At 45.0% G+C, this 17,455-nt stretch overlaps 1 protein-coding gene across 1 annotated transcript in view; it reads right to left on the bottom strand.

Moving 5' to 3' along the window:
- LOC146817387 (uncharacterized) overlaps positions 1-17,455 on the bottom strand; it is a 65,050-nt gene that overhangs the window by 28,802 nt on the left and 18,793 nt on the right. The window contains exons 2-3 of the mRNA XM_085609631.1: positions 14,185-14,607; positions 2,022-2,120 (exon numbers count right to left, since the gene is read on the bottom strand). Coding sequence (XP_085465757.1) covers positions 2,022-2,120; positions 14,185-14,607 — 522 coding nt within the window. The remainder of the gene's footprint in view (positions 1-2,021; positions 2,121-14,184; positions 14,608-17,455) is intronic.

Raw genomic sequence — 17,455 nt, 5'->3', positions numbered from 1 at the left:
GTGTAGCATTTGAACCGCCGAGTCTAATGGCTGTGTATTTCATTCGCCGGGAGCCTCTTTTCACTGAAGCTTTTTCAGCTATGATTTAGCTACTGAACTACAAAGTATGTGAGTAAAAGTAGATACAAAGAGGTAAGAAGATGCGAGATCAAAAACACAGATCCTTTCGACTCAGGCTCCGTGACACCTAATGTGTTAAGTCTGTCTGCTGGGACTCAATATCCTCTCTCTTTCCCATCAAGTTCTATCTAGTGAAAATGAACCTACCCCGAATTGACCCCGTAATTGCAAGCTATTTCCCATATGATCACTTAAAGCATCAAAGGTGGGCTGAGGGCCAGGCAGCTGCTTCAGCGTGCCTACATAGCATAATCAGAAGCAATTAGAAGCGGACATGTTTCCGCCTTCATCTGCGACCACAGACGAGGGGAAATCACTGAGGTGCACAGACCCAACTTACCAAGAGGTTCCCGGTCAAGGAAAGGGTGGACCTAAATTAAATGAATGCCCTGCAGAGAATCCACCTGGTAAACTGAGACCCTACTTATTCAGAACTAAAAAGAACTGTGAGGCAGAAACCTGAAGCAGTCCTCCCTAGAGAAATCCACATGCTAGCAAATTCAATGACAGAGAATGATCTGGAACATCTTTTCTGCAACAAGGAGTCTCGACTGGAAGAGAATCATATCCAAATCATCAGCTTCTTTCCATAATACCTGCTCCTGGGGCTGCACCACATTCTCAATAGGAGAAATATACAAAAGCTATTAAAAGCAGTACCAGGTCTAGAAGAGGCAACTTCACAAGATGTACTTGCAGACAGGTTCCTGGGAAAAAGAGGGGGTGAAATGTGTGAAGCAACACCGAGGTGAGTAATGGAAAAAATGCTAGCCCATTAGTTCATCTCAAGGCTCGAACTAAAAAAAACAACTTCCAATAATCCCAGTACCACCAAACAAGGGGAAATTACAAGTCTCTAACACAAGTATAATAGCTTACAAAGCTTTATCAAGCACAAACTCAAAGGCTATACTTAAGGAACAAATGGCAAAACTCAAAGTATAAGCTCACACAGCAAATGGAAAGAAGGAGGTAAAACAACAACAATAAAGTCTCCGAACATAAAAAATGGTTTTACATCCGACTTAGGGCCTGATTACGAGTTTGGTGGTGCAGAAGCGGACCACCATGCTGGCAGCCTGCTCCTGCACTGCAAAACTGGTGGTTGGGCAGCCCACCATATTATGAGTGTTTCCCATGTCTCTTGGAGTCTTTTTGGCAGTCGCATGGTGGTGCCTCTGAAAATGGGCACCACAATGGGAATGCCAAAAATAAGTCTGCACAGCATGGACTGTAAAGTCCATGCCACACAGTAACTTGAATCCATGCACACAGGGGGGCACATGTTGTGGCCCCCTGCATGCACTACATGGACCGAGGCAACAGGGGATGCTGTAGGGCACCCTTTATTTCCTCTCTGCCACGGTTTTCATGGAGGATGAGCCGCCATGAAAATCGTTGCAGAGAGAAAACTCGTAATATTCTTGGCTGGACTGATGCTGTCCCCCCAAGCATATTGATGCATCAAGACCTCGCCAACCACCCGCCCTGGGGTTGGAATGGAATCGAGAGAGGCCCACAACAAACGTACAGCATCATTAAGGGTCGGAATCTCTGCTGACCACTATGCTGGGGCGAAGGCCTTGCAGCTGAGGCCCACAGTGATCACTCTCAAGCTCAACTACTGGAAGTACTCGAAGATGCTCTTGTAATAGATTTTTAGTACAACTGCAGACTCTATATGCAGGAAAAATTGTCTATGCTCACGAACAAGTAACAACCACAGAGAATGTGTAAGTGCACTCACATGGTGGCATCCATTATGTAGTTTGCACTAAGAATTTCTGTTGCTTGAAAATGGCCTTCTTTGTATTTTTGTATTTAGATCATGTGGAACGAGCTATATGTATAAGCATTCAGCAGAATCAATATATCAGTGGAATTGTATTCCTTATGCTCACCTCTGGAAGAGTTTGTGTACCCATCAATAGTCGATGCAGTAGTAAAACTAAAATGCAAGTCCAAATGCTCATGGCTGAGCAGTGAGACACCATGCTTAACTAAAAAAAAAACCAATAAAGAATGGTGTTAAAGATTTGTTTAGGAGCTCAACACCATTGCTGCCTCATGCTGAGCTTAATGCATACCAATACTAGCTAGTTTTGATTCCACATAATGCCTCTTTCTTCTTCCACCACACACTTCTTATTTGGTAAAGGTTTTCCTGTCTTTCTCTTCCACCTTTTTACCTTTTCTGTCTTTCTTTCTCTTACACTGTGGTCAAAGTCTACTTAAAATAGGTCCTGGACTCCAAAAATGATTGCCAGTGACCACTACCTGCATAAATCAAGCATTAACAAGAAACGAAAATTAGGTAAAAATGTTCACTACACCAATTTAGGAATAATTAGACTGCAGTTTTTTTCTGAGTCCTTTTATGCTGATTGTCAAAATAATCATTCAAAATTTTACATAACAAATTTTGGAAATATGGAGTTCAAAACAAACAAGCAAATTAAAACAATTCCTCTGTCCTGCTATTTAACACAGGCCAGCCTCCAATCCGACCCAGCTTCCTGGGCAAATGGCCATATAACAAAGACCCAGAACTAGTGATCAATTCCAGGAGCTAAAACATTCAGATCACTTGAGAACGATTCTGGTATCTAGGGCTGAGATGATGCCACTTTTGTTTATTGTGCTGATTCTCGATTCTATGAGAGAGTTGGAAAGAGTGAGTAATAGCATTTCTCAACAAAGTCTTAAAATTCCGATAGCTGCCGATTAGCTATAACAGGAAGCAAAACCCATTTCAATGTTACAGAATATTTAATGTCATTTTCTACAGAGCATACATTTACTGAAAAACAAAATGTCTCACTATTTTTGGATGGCAAACTTGAAAGTGTAGCTAAAAAATTGACTTTGTTGAACAGACTTTTTAAAAAACCATGTGCTGTCTTTTAAAAATGTTGCATTTTGAGTGCATGAGGACCTTGATACTTAATCACAAAGATAATTAACAGTTTGCCAGATGCAAACGCAAACAATGTTCGACTAAAGATGTTCTACAATTAAGGATTACAAATACAAGTAGGAAACACAAATAAAACAAGGAATTGCAATGCAATAGGTCTTGTATTGATAAAAGTTTAAGCTTTTGCCGTTACATTATCATTTGCAATTGCAATAGCTCAAACTTTCAGTAATGAGAGACCAATTGCATTGCAAATGCTTTTTGAACTACACTACTGTATAGATCACCAGCAAGATACCTACTTGACTAATATGGGCTCCGAAGGACATCATGTCCATTAACCATGTACTCTTCACAAACCTATGCATATCATTCCAATTAGACTCCTTCCAATTGTTGTATTGGTTGCAAATGAAACACTGGTAGATTAAGACATTCAGTAATAGTTTTCCACTCGGATGAAATCTACTCTGCACCCTTACCAAGAGCATTTAGGAAGCTACAAAAAACACATTTCAGGTTTCTATGAGAGGCAAATTAAGGAAATGCTCTCCAACACCACAGCTGTAGAGCTTAGAAATAAATGGCAGTTATACATTCAGCAACAACAAAACAAGCGTTCCCTGAGAGAAAAAGCATATATGCAAAACAAGGCTTCTGCTTCGCCTACTATTCCGTTAATGCTATTTTTTCAAGAACGATCACTATATCGTGTGGGGATACTAAAATAGAGACTTTTGTAATTATAACACAGTACAGCATGCAGTTTCAAAAGAACATATTATTCAATACAATCGCAGTTAAAAACGAATTTTTATTAAAAACATTTTGTATAGTTAATCACGTACTACATGTGATTTTCCTCCCATGAAGGTTACAATCTAACATTAAAAATGAAAACAGACAGTCGACGCAGCGTTTCGGTGTTCAATTCTATGGTTTCACCTTCTTCAGGACCAAGAATTTTCGTAAAATCTATACATAAAAATACATATAAAAACAATCAAATAACCTTACATGTACTGTGTATACTAAAGCCTAATACATTTGCTTCTACCCCGAATTTATTTGTACTATTCATTATTCATTATTCATATGATTGAAAAATTATCATCACACAATTTTAAAACCGAAATATTGCTATATTAAACGCATCCTTTACACTACATTGATGCAACCACACTACAATTTTTATATATGGACAAAACAGATTTTCTCATACCTTAATTTTATAAGGGATTAAGTTTTCTTAGTTACATAATCCTGTTGGGCACCTTTTCATCGACTTTATGGTCTTGATATAGGTCATTTCTAAACAATAAGAAAAAAAGGGGTCTGCGACATCGAAAGCATCACAACAAAGAGAAACCACTCTAAGAAATGAAATTAGTTTCCATTCGGCTCTTATAATTGGTGAGCTTATATCTATAGTGAATTGTGTCTGAGTCCTATTTCTTTGTAATAATTTGTATCTTCATATACATATATGTTTTCTATTGAACTCCATAGATAAAAGAGTTTGGACTGATATCATCTTTACTTTTAAACCATAAAAACGGTGGCGTCAACGGATTTCGAAAAAAACAACTATTTATCTATAGGTAAAACGACCTGCATAAAAACGAGCTCATTAAGCATTAATAATAAACTCTGTTGACAAGTCATACAGACCCCTTTTTTTCTTATTGTTTAGAAATGACCTATATCAAGACCATAAAGTCGATGATAAGGTGCCCAACAGGATTATGTAACTAAGAAAACTTAATCCCTTATAAAATTAAGGTATGAGAAAATCTGTTTTGTCCATATATAAAAATTGTAGTGTGGTTGCATCAATGTAGTGTAAAGGATGCGTTTAATATAGCAATATTTCGGTTTTAAAATTGTGTGATGATAATTTTTCAATCATATGAATAATGAATAGTACAAATAAATTCGGGGTAGAAGCAAATGTATTAGGCTTTAGTATACACAGTACATGTAAGGTTATTTGATTGTTTTTATATGTATTTTTATGTATAGATTTTACGAAAATTCTTGGTCCTGAAGAAGGTGAAACCATAGAATTGAACACCGAAACGCTGCGTCGACTGTCTGTTTTCATTTTTAATGTTAGATTGTAACCTTCATGGGAGGAAAATCACATGTAGTACGTGATTAACTATACAAAATGTTTTTAATAAAAATTCGTTTTTAACTGCGATTGTATTGAATAATATGTTCTTTTGAAACTGCATGCTGTACTGTGTTATAATTACAAAAGTCTCTATTTTAGTAACCCCACACGATATAGTGATCGTTCTTGAAAAAATAGCATTAACGGAATAGTAGGCGAAGCAGAAGCCTTGTTTTGCATATATGCTTTTTCTCTCAGGGAACGCTTGTTTTGTTGTGGCATTTTACGTACCTCGTCCCTAAAAAACTTTAAGGGGTACCTCCCTTTCTTGGTTGGATCTTAAGTTATACATTCAGAACACTTGCAATAAGCTGAGTTGTCTGAACTCTTAGCTGCTCATGACAAAATCCTACATTAAGCCAATTCAAATTTAAATGTTTAAAATCATTCATGATCGGCATTGGTCGCCTCACCGGCTACACAGAGCCAAGTCCCGACCTAATTCAAACTGTTGGAGATTCCGCCACAGACCAGGAACTGTGGCACATATTCTATGGCCTTGCCCAGCCTTGCAGGTGTACTGGTCTGTCTGGCTCAAACTGAAAAAGGCCAGTGAAATAGCTATGGCACCATTGTTGAAATAAGCTCTACCTCATGGCAGCCAAGATATAGTTTGTTGGATTTGGCTCTTGCAGTGGCTACTATCTGCATTATGAGACACTAGAAATCAAATGTACCCCAGAGGATTGGTAATAGGCAGAGGCAATGATGCCAGGGGCATATCATGAGCAAGTGATTTATAGGCTAAATGACCAATTGAAACTATTTGAACACATCTTGAGTTCATATATTTATGGTTTTTATGATAATATTTAGGGAGGAACTTCAGGTCAGTTTGTAGCATGATCTCATGTCACTGTTCTTTTTCTTAAATAACAAACATAATATATAGGTATGTAACATCCAGGATGAAGGAACAAGGAAGGCACAAGGTGAAGGAAGCCTGGAGTATATTTATTTTCAGTTTTTACTCCAAACCTCGTACATACATAGGGGCAGATTTACAAGCCCCTTGCGCCTCTTTCACGCCTCCGTTGCGTCACTTTTGTGACGCAGCGGCAGCGCAAAGCCAGCGTCATGGTGTGGGGTACTTACAACATGGCGCATCTGGGAGATGCGTCATGTTGTAAAGCCCTGCGCCACATGTAGGCGTTCCGGCGCAGGGGGGGCGTTCCGGCGCAGGAATGCCTCCGAAAAGTGGCTAACTCAGCCACTTTTAAGGCCATGCTGCATCAAAACCCTGCGCCTGCTTGAAGCAGGCGTAAGGATTGACGCAGCATTTTAAAGATAGGGCACCCCCAAGCCTTGCTGGAGCTGCGTCGCGCTTGCGACAAAACTCCAGCAATGCGCCACCTTTACGGCAGCAGATGCGTCACGCATCTGTCCATTTTTGCCCCATGGTGCGCCGCATTGTAAATGCGGTGCAACCATGGTGGCGGAGTTGTGACGCACAATAACTGGCGCATCCCTGATGATATGCAGGGATGCGCCAGTTATTGTAAATCTGCCCCATAATGCCCAACGTTCGTTTCTAACTGTAAAACCCCTGAACGCCCAACCATGAACACTCTGAGCATGAGTCCCTTGAGCAATGGGCAGTGGCGGATGGTGAACTCTGAAAGTTATGAGGCGTAAATTTCCTCCTAAAACTGGAAAAAGAGCACTAGTGGAACAAGCAAACCTAAAGACCTTGAAGAACGTTTGGGGGGTGGGCGCGGTATCGCCCTATGAATTTTGAAAACAAAGTGGGGGGTAATGGAGCATTTATAACACAATCTACATATAATTAGATAGAAACCCAGAAGTTCTGAAGGGGCAGCTTTGTGTTGCGCCAAGCAAACTTTACCTTTATTGCTGGATCTTGAAGCTCCCCATGAAAACATGACAAAATGGATGCAAAACTGTGGACCTTGTAATGTAATTTTCATTAAACATTGGTTACAGCAATGCGGCTTCCAGGCAGTAAAGAAAATCCAGGTAAGCAAAGTCACCTCGGCCTATCGATTTTCAAAAGCATCTTTCTTCACTTCATCATCCCATCCAGTCCCTTTAAAAGAGGTTCTCGGTCATATGTTCTGGTTAAGGTTCTACATGGAAGGGATAATGTGAACAAGTCACAAGTTACACAAATCTCACAATCACACAGTGCAGATACGAAAGCTTGACAATCTTACAGGCTAACACAGCCGTTAGCGCTCATTTGCAATGAAATCCCGTGATTGCAAAGCAGACAGATGACTTTATTTTTTTTGCATCTTTAATATAGCGCGAACTCGACCCGAAGGTATTGGAGCGCTTTACATGAGCACCGTATTTACATTACATATTCAGGCACAGGGAGATTAAGGGGCATATTATCAAGAAAGGGCGTTAATGGGCTTGATAATATGCCCTTGAGAATTCCCATAGAAGCCCATGTCCTGGTGTCAACATGAGCTTCTGTTGGAATTCTCTGGTGCATATTATCAAGCCCATTATCGCCGCTTTAGCGGCAGTTTTCTGCCGCTAAAGCGGCGATAATGTTAACGCCCTGCTTGATAATATGCCCCCAAGTGGTTTGCCCAGAATTACAGGATGTGGCTCGAGCCCTGGTTTCCAGCACCAAAGTCTAGCCGACGGACCACATCCTCCCCCCACATTAATCGTACGTGCTCTCTGGTCAGACAGTACTGTTGATAACATTACACAACGTTTACCAATAAAGACAGTAAAATGCCTCCACCCAAAAATGTCACTCACGCGTAGCCCTCAAAGGTGAGCTTACTTACCAGAGATCAAACAAATACATACAAGTGCACATTCAGTCACACCTATGCAGTGGCAAACCGAGATTCACACCCATCTGACTTTGAGCAGCAAAATGAAAATTATACGGCTAATAAACAAAATACCTTGGGTCATAGACTGAACAGAGGTCGGCTTACTTTACCCACTGGTAGGCAGTCATCTCATAAAAAGTAAAACGTTGAGTACCGTCTGGTGGGATTCCAAGCTATGTACTGCACATATTTGTCTGGAGCAAATACTCTATTCCACTGAGCTACCTCATTCTTACCTGGTCCACAGATTAATTGCACTAATTCCTTCTTTCTTTTACTTTGCACCCTCCAGAACTGTTATAAGTTAAAATACCACCCACAAACTGAAGCAGCTACCCATCAAATCGACTATAATTCAGAAAGAATCTGCAATCCGCCAGAGCTCATTCACACAGAGATGCGGATCTGAGGTCTGGAATGCAACTGTTAAGAAAGGTCATCGTACATTCACACCAAGAGCTATGTGCGCCGCACTTTGCGCTCTCACCCTTCAACATTTTGCCGAGAGGCGCACGTTATGAAGAGTAGTGAATGTACACAGATTGAAACACTGCCATGAGTCTGAAAATGCCATCGTTAATTCCAAGAAAGTCTAGTTGCAGCACAGTCTGCATAGTCTTCTCAAATGCAGGGGAAGACCTTGCAGGCAATTGGGCCGTATAGACGCGGGTCGCAATAAAATGAGGACGTTTTGGGCTTGTACAAGGCAGCGCTTAGAGAGGGGCAACCTCTTCTCAGAGCACTTTAACTAAGTTTGAAACAAACTAGAAATAGACACGTCTGAGTACAGACTTCCTTTAATAAAACTGCTGTTTTGTTCATGATGTCTTGAGGACTGGCTGGAAAGGCGCTGTTTAATAACGGAATATTGCTCAGAGGACACTGAGGTAGCTCCGGCTGCCACCTTTCCAAGAGAAAACAAGCATTGGCATAGCCAATAGGTCTCGCCTTTGGTACATTATAAGGGGCAGATTTATGTTTCCTGGCGCATCCCTGCAAATCAGCAGGGATGCGCCAGGAAAGAAGCGTCACGCAAGTTTACCCTTGTGCCACCACAGATGCGCTGCATTTACAATGCAGCGCATCGTGGCGCAAGGATAAACAGATGCGTGACGCATCTGATGGCGTAAGGGCGGCGCATTGCTGGAGTCGTGTCGCAAGCACAACGCAACTCCAGCAATGTTTAGGGGCTGCCCATACCTAACACGCTGCGTCATGCCTTACGCCTGCTTCAAGCAGGCGCAAGGTTTTGACGCAGCAGCGTCGGAAAAGTGACTGAGTGAAATCACTTTTCCCAGGCTTTTTCCGATGGAACGCCCACCCTGCATACATTAAACCTGACGCAGGTTTAATGTGGCGAAGGGCTTTACACCGTGACGCATCTCCATAGATGCGTCACGATGTAAATGGGGCGCAACGTGGCGCAGGGGTTACGCCGCCGCTGCGTCACAAAAGTGACGCAACGGCGGCGTAAAAGTGGCGCAAGTCTAACATAAATCTGCCCCTAAGTGTTTAGCCATGCAACAGTTGATGTTGCACCAAGGATATTGTGCTGCATAATTAAATACAATCAATCAATCAATCAGTGACACTTATAAAGCGCGCTACATACCCGTAGGGTCTCAAGGCGCTGGGGGGGGGGGGGGGGGTGCCGCTACTGCTCGAACAGCCAGGTCTTCAGCTTCTTCCTGAAGGAGAGGTGGTCTTGGGTCAGGCGCAGGTCGGGAGGGAGGGAGTTCCAGGTCTTGGCGGCCAGGTAGGAGAAGGACCTTCCTCCTGTAGTCGCTCTTCGGATGCGGGGGACGGCGGCGAGGGCGTGGTTGGCTGATCGGAGGTGGCGTTTGGGAGCGTAGAAGTTGACTCGGCTGTTGAGGTAGCTCGGGCCTTGGTCGTGTAGGGCTTTGTGTGCGTGGGTGAGGAGGCGGAAGGTGATTCTTTTGTTGACGGGGAGCCAGTGAAGGTCTCTCAGATGTCCGGAGATGTGGCTGGTTCGTGGGATGTCGAGGATGAGTCTGGCTGAGGCGTTCTGGATCCGCTGGAGTCTCTTCTGGAGCTTGGCGGTGGAACCGGCGTAGAGGGCGTTGCCGTAGTCCAGTCGGCTGGTGACGAGGGCCTGGGTGACGGTCTTCCTGGTCTCGGTGGGGATGCACCAGAAGATCTTCCGTAGCATGCGTAGGATGTTGAAGCACGCCGAGGAGACGTTGTTGGCTTGCCTGGTCATGGAGAGGGAGGAGTCCAGGATGAAGCCCAGGTTTCGTGCATGGTCTGTCGGTTTGGGTGCGGTGCCCAGGGCGGGAGGCCACCAGGAGTCGTCCCAGGCGGAGGGTGAGGAGCCCAGGATGAGGACCTCCGTCTTGTCCGAGTTCAGTTTCAGGCGGCTGGTCGTCATCCACTCGGCTACCTCTTTCATCCCTTCGTGCAGGTTGGCTCTGGCGGCGGCGGGGTCGTTGGTCAGGGAGAGGATCAGCTGGGTGTCGTCGGCGTAGGAGATTATGCTGAGGTTGTGTTTGCGTACGATGGCCGCGAGGGGGCTCATGTAGACGTTGAAGAGGGTGGGGCTCAGAGATGATCCTTGGGGGACGCCGCAGATGACTTCGGAGGCCTCTGACTTGTACGGTGGTAGGCGGACTCTCTGTGTTCTTCCGTCGAGGAAGGAGATGATCCATTCCAGCGCCTTGTCCTGGATTCCGATGTTGCTGAGGCGCCGTACTAGGGTGCGGTGGCAGACCGTGTCGAATGCCGCGGAGAGGTCTAGGAGGATGAGGGCCGCTGTTTCTCCATTGTCCATCAGGGCTCGGATGTCATCGGTGGCGGCGATGAGGGCGGTCTCGGTGCTGTGGTTGGCTCGGAAGCCGGACTGTGAGGGGTCGAGGGATCCGTTCGTCTCGAGGAAGGCGGCCATCTGCTTGTTGACGGTCTTCTCGATGACTTTGGCTGGAAACGGGAGGAGCGAGATGGGGCGGTAGTTCTTGAGTTCGGTGGGGTCCGCTGTGGGTTTCTTGAGTAGAGCGCTGAGTTCGGCGTGCTTCCAGCTCTCAGGGAAGGTGGCGGTGTCGAAGGATGTGTTGATGATGTCTCGCAGGTGGGGTGCGATGACCGCGTCGGCCTTGTTGAAGACGTGGTGAGGGCAGGGGTCGGTCGGTGATCCGGAGTGGATGGAGTTCATCGTGCGGATGGTGTCTTCGGTGCTGATCGGGGTCCAGGCGTGGAGGGTGGTGGTGGGGGGTGGTTGTTCGGTCATGGTGTGCGTTGGTTGGTTGTTGAAGCTGTTGTGTATGTCCGCGATCTTGTTGTGGAAGTATGAAGCGAGGGAGTTGCAGAGGTCTTGCGATGGGGTGATGTCGTTGTTACCTGCGCTGGGGTTAGAGAGCTCTTTCACGATGTTGAAGAGTTCCTTGCAGTTGTGTGCGTTGTTGTCCAACCGGTCCTTGAATGCTGTTTTCTTGGCGGCGCGGATCAGCTGGTGCTGTTTCCGGGTGGCAAGTTTGAAGGAGGTCCAGTTGTCCGGTGTCGGTTCCCTTCTCCAGACTTTCTCGAGGGCTCGGCAGTTCTTCTTGGAGCTCTTGAGTTCATCGGTGAACCATGGGGCCTTCTTGCTGCCGGGTCTGCTAGGCGGGGTCCTCAGTGGGGCGAGTTCGTCCGCGCAGTTGCTGATCCATTTCGTGAGGTTGTCGGCGGCCTGGCTGGGGTTCGCTGAGCTGGCAGGAGGGTGCTGGCTCAGGGAGGTGGCGAGCTGGTATGCTGTGATCTTGTTCCAGCTTCTGCGGGCGGCCTGTTGCTGGTGGTGGTGGGTCGTCGTTCTCTTGAAGGTGAAGTGGACGCAGCTGTGGTCCGTCCATTGAAGCTCAGTGGCGTGGCTGAAGTCGATGTCTGTGCTGGAAGAGAAGACTGCGTCGAGTGTGTGTCCGGCGAGGTGGGTGGGGGTGGACACCAGTTGCTTGAGTCCCAGGTTGGCGAGGTTGTCGAGCAGGGTGCTGGTGTTGCGGTCGTTGTTGTTCTCTAGATGGAAGTTGAGGTCTCCCAGGAGGATGTAGTCAGCGGAGGGGAGGGCATGCGGGCTGACGAAGTCGGCGATGTCCTCGCTGAATTGTGTGCGTGGTCCAGGGGGTCGGTAGATCAGGGTGCCTCTGAGGGTGGTGTTCGGGTTGGTGTGGATCTGGAAATGCAGGTGTTCGGCGCTGGTCAGGGTGTTGTCGGTGCTGGTCGTGAGACGGATGGTGCTCCTGTGGACGATGGCGATGCCTCCTCCCATCTGGTTGGCGTTTCGGTCCCTCCGGACGATCTTATAAGGTCCCAAATGCGAGACCTATTGGCTATGCCAATGCTTGTTTTCAAGGTCAGTGGCTTCTTGTCGTAAACACACCTTTTCTTCCTTACTGGTTCCTCCGATCCTTCCTCCTACTAGTAAATTGCGTAGGATGGATAATGGTGTGAAATCACTTTCAAGAGCATACCGGTCCAACTGCACAACAGAGTGAGCAGTGCACCACTGCACTGCTGACGACCTTCCAGCTTTCGTTCCGCCACGTCTACCCGCCGACTCTCCAAGTCAAGAGGGGGGCCTGTTGAGGTGGGAGCGTTTGCTCTCTTTCCTGCTGTAATCACAATTATTGAGTCTGCTACAGTGTTTCCCTTTATATAAGGGGGAGGGGCGTCTCTAGCACAGTACCTGTATTATTTCTCTACTCTGGGTGTGATTGCTCTGTAGTTTGCAGGTTCTTTGAACGACTCCCGACCCTGGTTCAAGACTCTGGCCAACATGGGCAGGAGCTGATTTCTCTAATGATCAGGTAATATTGTGTCTAGTAGTAAACATGATTCAACTGATCTTTAAGCTGTATACCCAAGGGTGCCTGCTGGCCTCTTCATCAGTGGTGATGGTCCGGACAGGTTTGAATCGGTCCCTTCCTCTGGCGAATCTGCATATAGGTCTTGTCATGCCTCTGCAATCTCTCCTACCTGGGAGGGATCCTTCACAACAAGTCCTTCCGTTTCCTCATACTAGAAGAATTCTTCCTTGACCAACTCCTGTGGTTTGGGTTTAAGTGGTCCTCTTGTTCTGTGCCTTTTTCTTGTGGAATCTTTAAATTGATTTAAGAGAGTTGTCAAACTGTTGCTTCCATCTCATCAAGGCCTCCATTTTATTGCGTTTTTCTCACGACATTGAGAGCGTTTTGGGCGACATGGACTGTTTCTGTTCTTTTCTTCAGCATCAGTGTTGAAGTCTCCTTGGCAGGAGGTTCCTTGTGCCTTCAATGTTCTCGATCACCTTTCGACATCGAAGCGGATTCTGAGTGTCAGACTCCGATGGTATTGTTTTATTTGTACCTGTTGGACTCTTTCAACTTCGCCTTGCCAACAGGTATTGAAGGTTTCAGCGTCAAAACTGTCCTAGTGTCCTTCAACTTTGATGCTTTCAGCGCAGTATCTGGGAACCGTTGGGGAGTTACCTGATGTTTCTTTTTTTTGTACCTCTTGACACCCTCTAGGGTGCTCTCTCGCTGTGTGCCTCGATGAATTCTTAAATGTCAGGACCTTCTCCTTGGGATATGGTGGTGTCTTATGTGTTTCTTTGTCACCACACAATCTGAAGTCCTGGAGGGACTTCTGCTCAGGAGAGAGAGCAGCACAGAGGAGAAAACATGCCCACACTACAGCCATTACTGTCCCTGAGGTCACATCAGGGACACACCTTTCCTAAAAGATGCAATAACCACTGTAATCCCTGGTGGAAATTCTATTTCACCGGTTTCAAATGGTTTAAACTAGATCGAGCTGTTGCAAATTGGTTAATTTATGGAGAAAAATACAGTTGGAACTCGAAAATGGTTCCTTATGCGAGATTCGTTTTTGCTCCAATAGCCTCCACTTGTCTCAGCTGGTATATTTGTATTAGCAGAAAAATTGTAATTATGTTTTTTACTGGTCAGTTAAAGTCCAAAGTAAAGAATAAAGTAGCTCCTGTCAAAGAACCCATCAAAAAGACATTTGTAAGTGGTCAACTGGGATTTCCATTACAGAAGGGTGATGTTGGTCTTTATTCTACTCAAGGTACTCCTGAGACCAAAGCAATGTGCTGTAAGATGGATATCAGTGGTGTTCAGCAATGACACATATTAGCACAGGCAGCCACACCACGACACGGCACATACCTTCAGACGGCCAGAAGATGTTTACATGCTTAGAAGTTTCCTCCTTGCTATTGGTCCAGCTAGCGTCTCCCTCTCTACTCCATGCAGCGACAACACAGTAATAACTCCCCTGATCAGAATCCATGGTCCACCGTATCCGTAATGTGCAGCTGAAGACATCATGCTTGAAGAAAACAAAGTCCCCGTTCTGGGCGCGGTCACGGTACTTGTTCTCCACCCGCAGCACGGCGTCCTGGTCCATGGTGGCCACCAGCTCTGAGGCCGCAACGGCATCACTGCGCTGCCCGGGCGCGTAATACCAGGCTACGGAGAAGCGCACACTGCTGGACGAATCGGCAGAAGATACTATACAGACCAGTTCTGTGGGGTCTTCTGGGTGCCTGGGAATGGTGGGGGCTTCCAATGACACCTCGTACTTAGGAGCTAGAGATACCGGGAACAAAAAAAAGGAGAGTACGGTGAGGCTCACAAAAGACAAAAAAATGCAACACAATGGAAGAACAAGAGAGCATTGGCAGGCAACTGCGTGTAACAAAACACCAACCAAGACAAAGAAAGGGGTTGAAGTCACTGTGAATAAAGGAGACAAAAGAGAAAGACAGCACTAAAAAATAGGTGGACAGAAGGCAAAGAGGTGCAGGAAAGAGCTAAAAAGTAGGAACAAAAGAAGCCTAGTAAATAGGTGAGAAGGGAAATAAAGGGAAAAAATTAATATTTCAAATTAAGAAATTAACAAATAAAGAAAGGAGGTAAGACAGGAGTGATTTCTTAAGTTAAAAGAAAATTCTGAAAAGTGAAAGTGAATATGAAGTTGTGAAATTAAGGAGAACAAAAGGGGCCTGCAACGAAAAGGTACTGTGTTTTTTAAAGAAAGGAAGCAAAAGCAACGCATGTTTATAGAAAGAATGGAAAATATGAAGGGGAAGGCAAGTGAAGAGGGAAAACCTGAAACAAGTAAATGGGAAACATGGTAAAATAATATGACCGAATGCAATTATAAAGTAGGAGGGACTGTAAGAGGAGTAGAAGTAGAAGAAGTGGACTAAATAGGAAGAAAGCAAGGCAAAAGCAGAAGAAAAAAAACAGTGGAAAAAAGTTGAGAGACAGCGATAAGAATAGAGTAAAAATATATAACTAAGGGAGGTAGTTAATTGAGTAAGAAGAAAACAAGAATTGGCACCCCCAAAAGGCCTGGGAAGGATGTTGTGAATATGTTGTTTTCATTTTTACTTTCAACCATATGGAACAAAAAAAGAAGCATTTGCAAAGACAATAGATCTTGATTTTGGAAACTATTGGCTTTGCTAATAGTATTTAGTGATGCTGTACACACCATGGGTACTCCCAAACAGTTTTAGAAAAGCCAAAAGGTATCGGTCTACCGTGCGGCTGAGGGATGCACTGATGCCAGCAGAGGTGGACCGGTGGATGTAAGGTACCTTCAGTAGAGTGACAGACGTACATGGAATGGACCATGAGTTGTGGAGTTATGTTGAGGGTTTCATTCCATACTGCCCTCGAAATTACACCTCTAGCCTCTAGAAGAGATACAGATTTGACAATACTGTGGTATGCCGTATCGGAGTTCCTGTCCTCTACCGCACCCTGGGATAAGCCTTCTCTGCTTGCCATCGTTACCTTTAGCAAGTCAAGCATGCACAGGAAGTAACTTGGTTAATGAATTTGGATGAAACAGAGTCTAAGGCCTCACAGTGTTCTTGTTCCTTTAGTCTCTCATCTGTGAACCCTAGGAATGCTTAGAAGACGCTCAGTTAAGGTAGCGAGTGCTATAAAAAACCCTGCTTTGTCGAGGCTTTCCTTATAAGTGTTGCTGATAAAACGAGCATATTGGGGGTTCTTCTAATAGTTATTTGTAGTGTCCACACACACACTTCCTTCATTACCTTTGATGATATCACTGTGTAGTTGTATATTCTTGAGGAGTCCCCTGAAAGTGTGTCTGCACTGTTTTCAGTGGATTCTAATAAAATCTGCTATTCTGTTTTGTTGAGATGTGAATTACAAAACAAATACAGAAATCTGTACATACACTATATTGATGGTGGCTAGTCATTTTCAGCACTTGTGGGTGAACATTCAATACTGAAGTGTTAAGTGCATTCCAGATATTGGAGCAAATGCTATTTCAATTACCGTACTCGCATTCCTTCAAGACCTGCGTAGAAACAGGATAGTTGAAAAGATGTGCACCAGGAGGGCTCATGCATCAACTGACATTTCACTATTGGATGCACAAGTGGTGTTCGAACAATTTTCAGAGTGGGGCTGCTGCCATTAATATTACATCACTGATGTATAAGGGATTGTGAAAAATCCATGTGTCACAAAAAACAAGTGCAACAAACATTCAGCAGCAAAGTGGTAGGAATGAAGTATGCCACAATAAACAAGTGCAGCAAACATTCAGCAGCAGAGTGGTGGGGATGAAGTATGTCACAATAAACAAGTGCAGCAAACATTCAGCAGCAGAGTGGTGGGGATGAAGTATGTCACGATAAACAAGTGCAGCAAACATTCAGCAGCAGAGTGGCGGGGATGAAGTATGTCACGATAAACAAGTGCAGCAAACATTCAGCAGCAGAGTGGCGGGGATGAAGTATGTCACAATAAACAAGTGCAGCAAACATTCAGCAGCAGAGTGGCGGGGATGGAGTATGTCACGATAAATAAGTGCAGCAAACATTCAGCAGCAGAGTGGCGGGGATGAAGTATGTCACGATAAACAAGTGCAGCAAACATTCAGCAGCAGAGTGGCGGGGATGAAGTATGTCACGATAAACAAGTGCACCAAACATTCAGCAGCAGAGTGGCGGGGATGAAGAATATCACGATAAACAAGTGCAGCAAACATTCAGCAGCAGAGTGGCGGGGATGAAGTATGTCACGATAAACAAGTGCAGCAAGCATTCAGCAGCAGAGTGGCGGGGATGAAGTATGTCACAATAAACAAATGCAGCAAACATTCAGCAGCAGAGTGGCGGGGATGAAGTATGTCACAATAAACAAGTGCAGCAAACATTCAGCAGCAGAGTGGCGGGGATGAAGTATGTCACAATAAACAAGTGCAGCAAACATTCAGCAGCAGAGTTGCGGGGATGAAGTATGTCACAATAAACAAGTGCAGCAAACATTCAGCAGCAGAGTGGCGGGGATGAAGTATGTCACAATAAACAAGTGCAGCAAACATTCAGCAGCAGAGTGGCGGGGATGAAGTATGTCACGATAAACAAGTGCAGAAAACATTCAGCAG

Source organism: Triturus cristatus, chromosome 6 (genome assembly GCF_964204655.1).
Source record: "Triturus cristatus chromosome 6, aTriCri1.1, whole genome shotgun sequence".
Lineage (NCBI taxonomy): Eukaryota > Metazoa > Chordata > Amphibia > Caudata > Salamandridae > Triturus > Triturus cristatus.
This window is presented reverse-complemented; position numbering and strand designations above follow the sequence as displayed.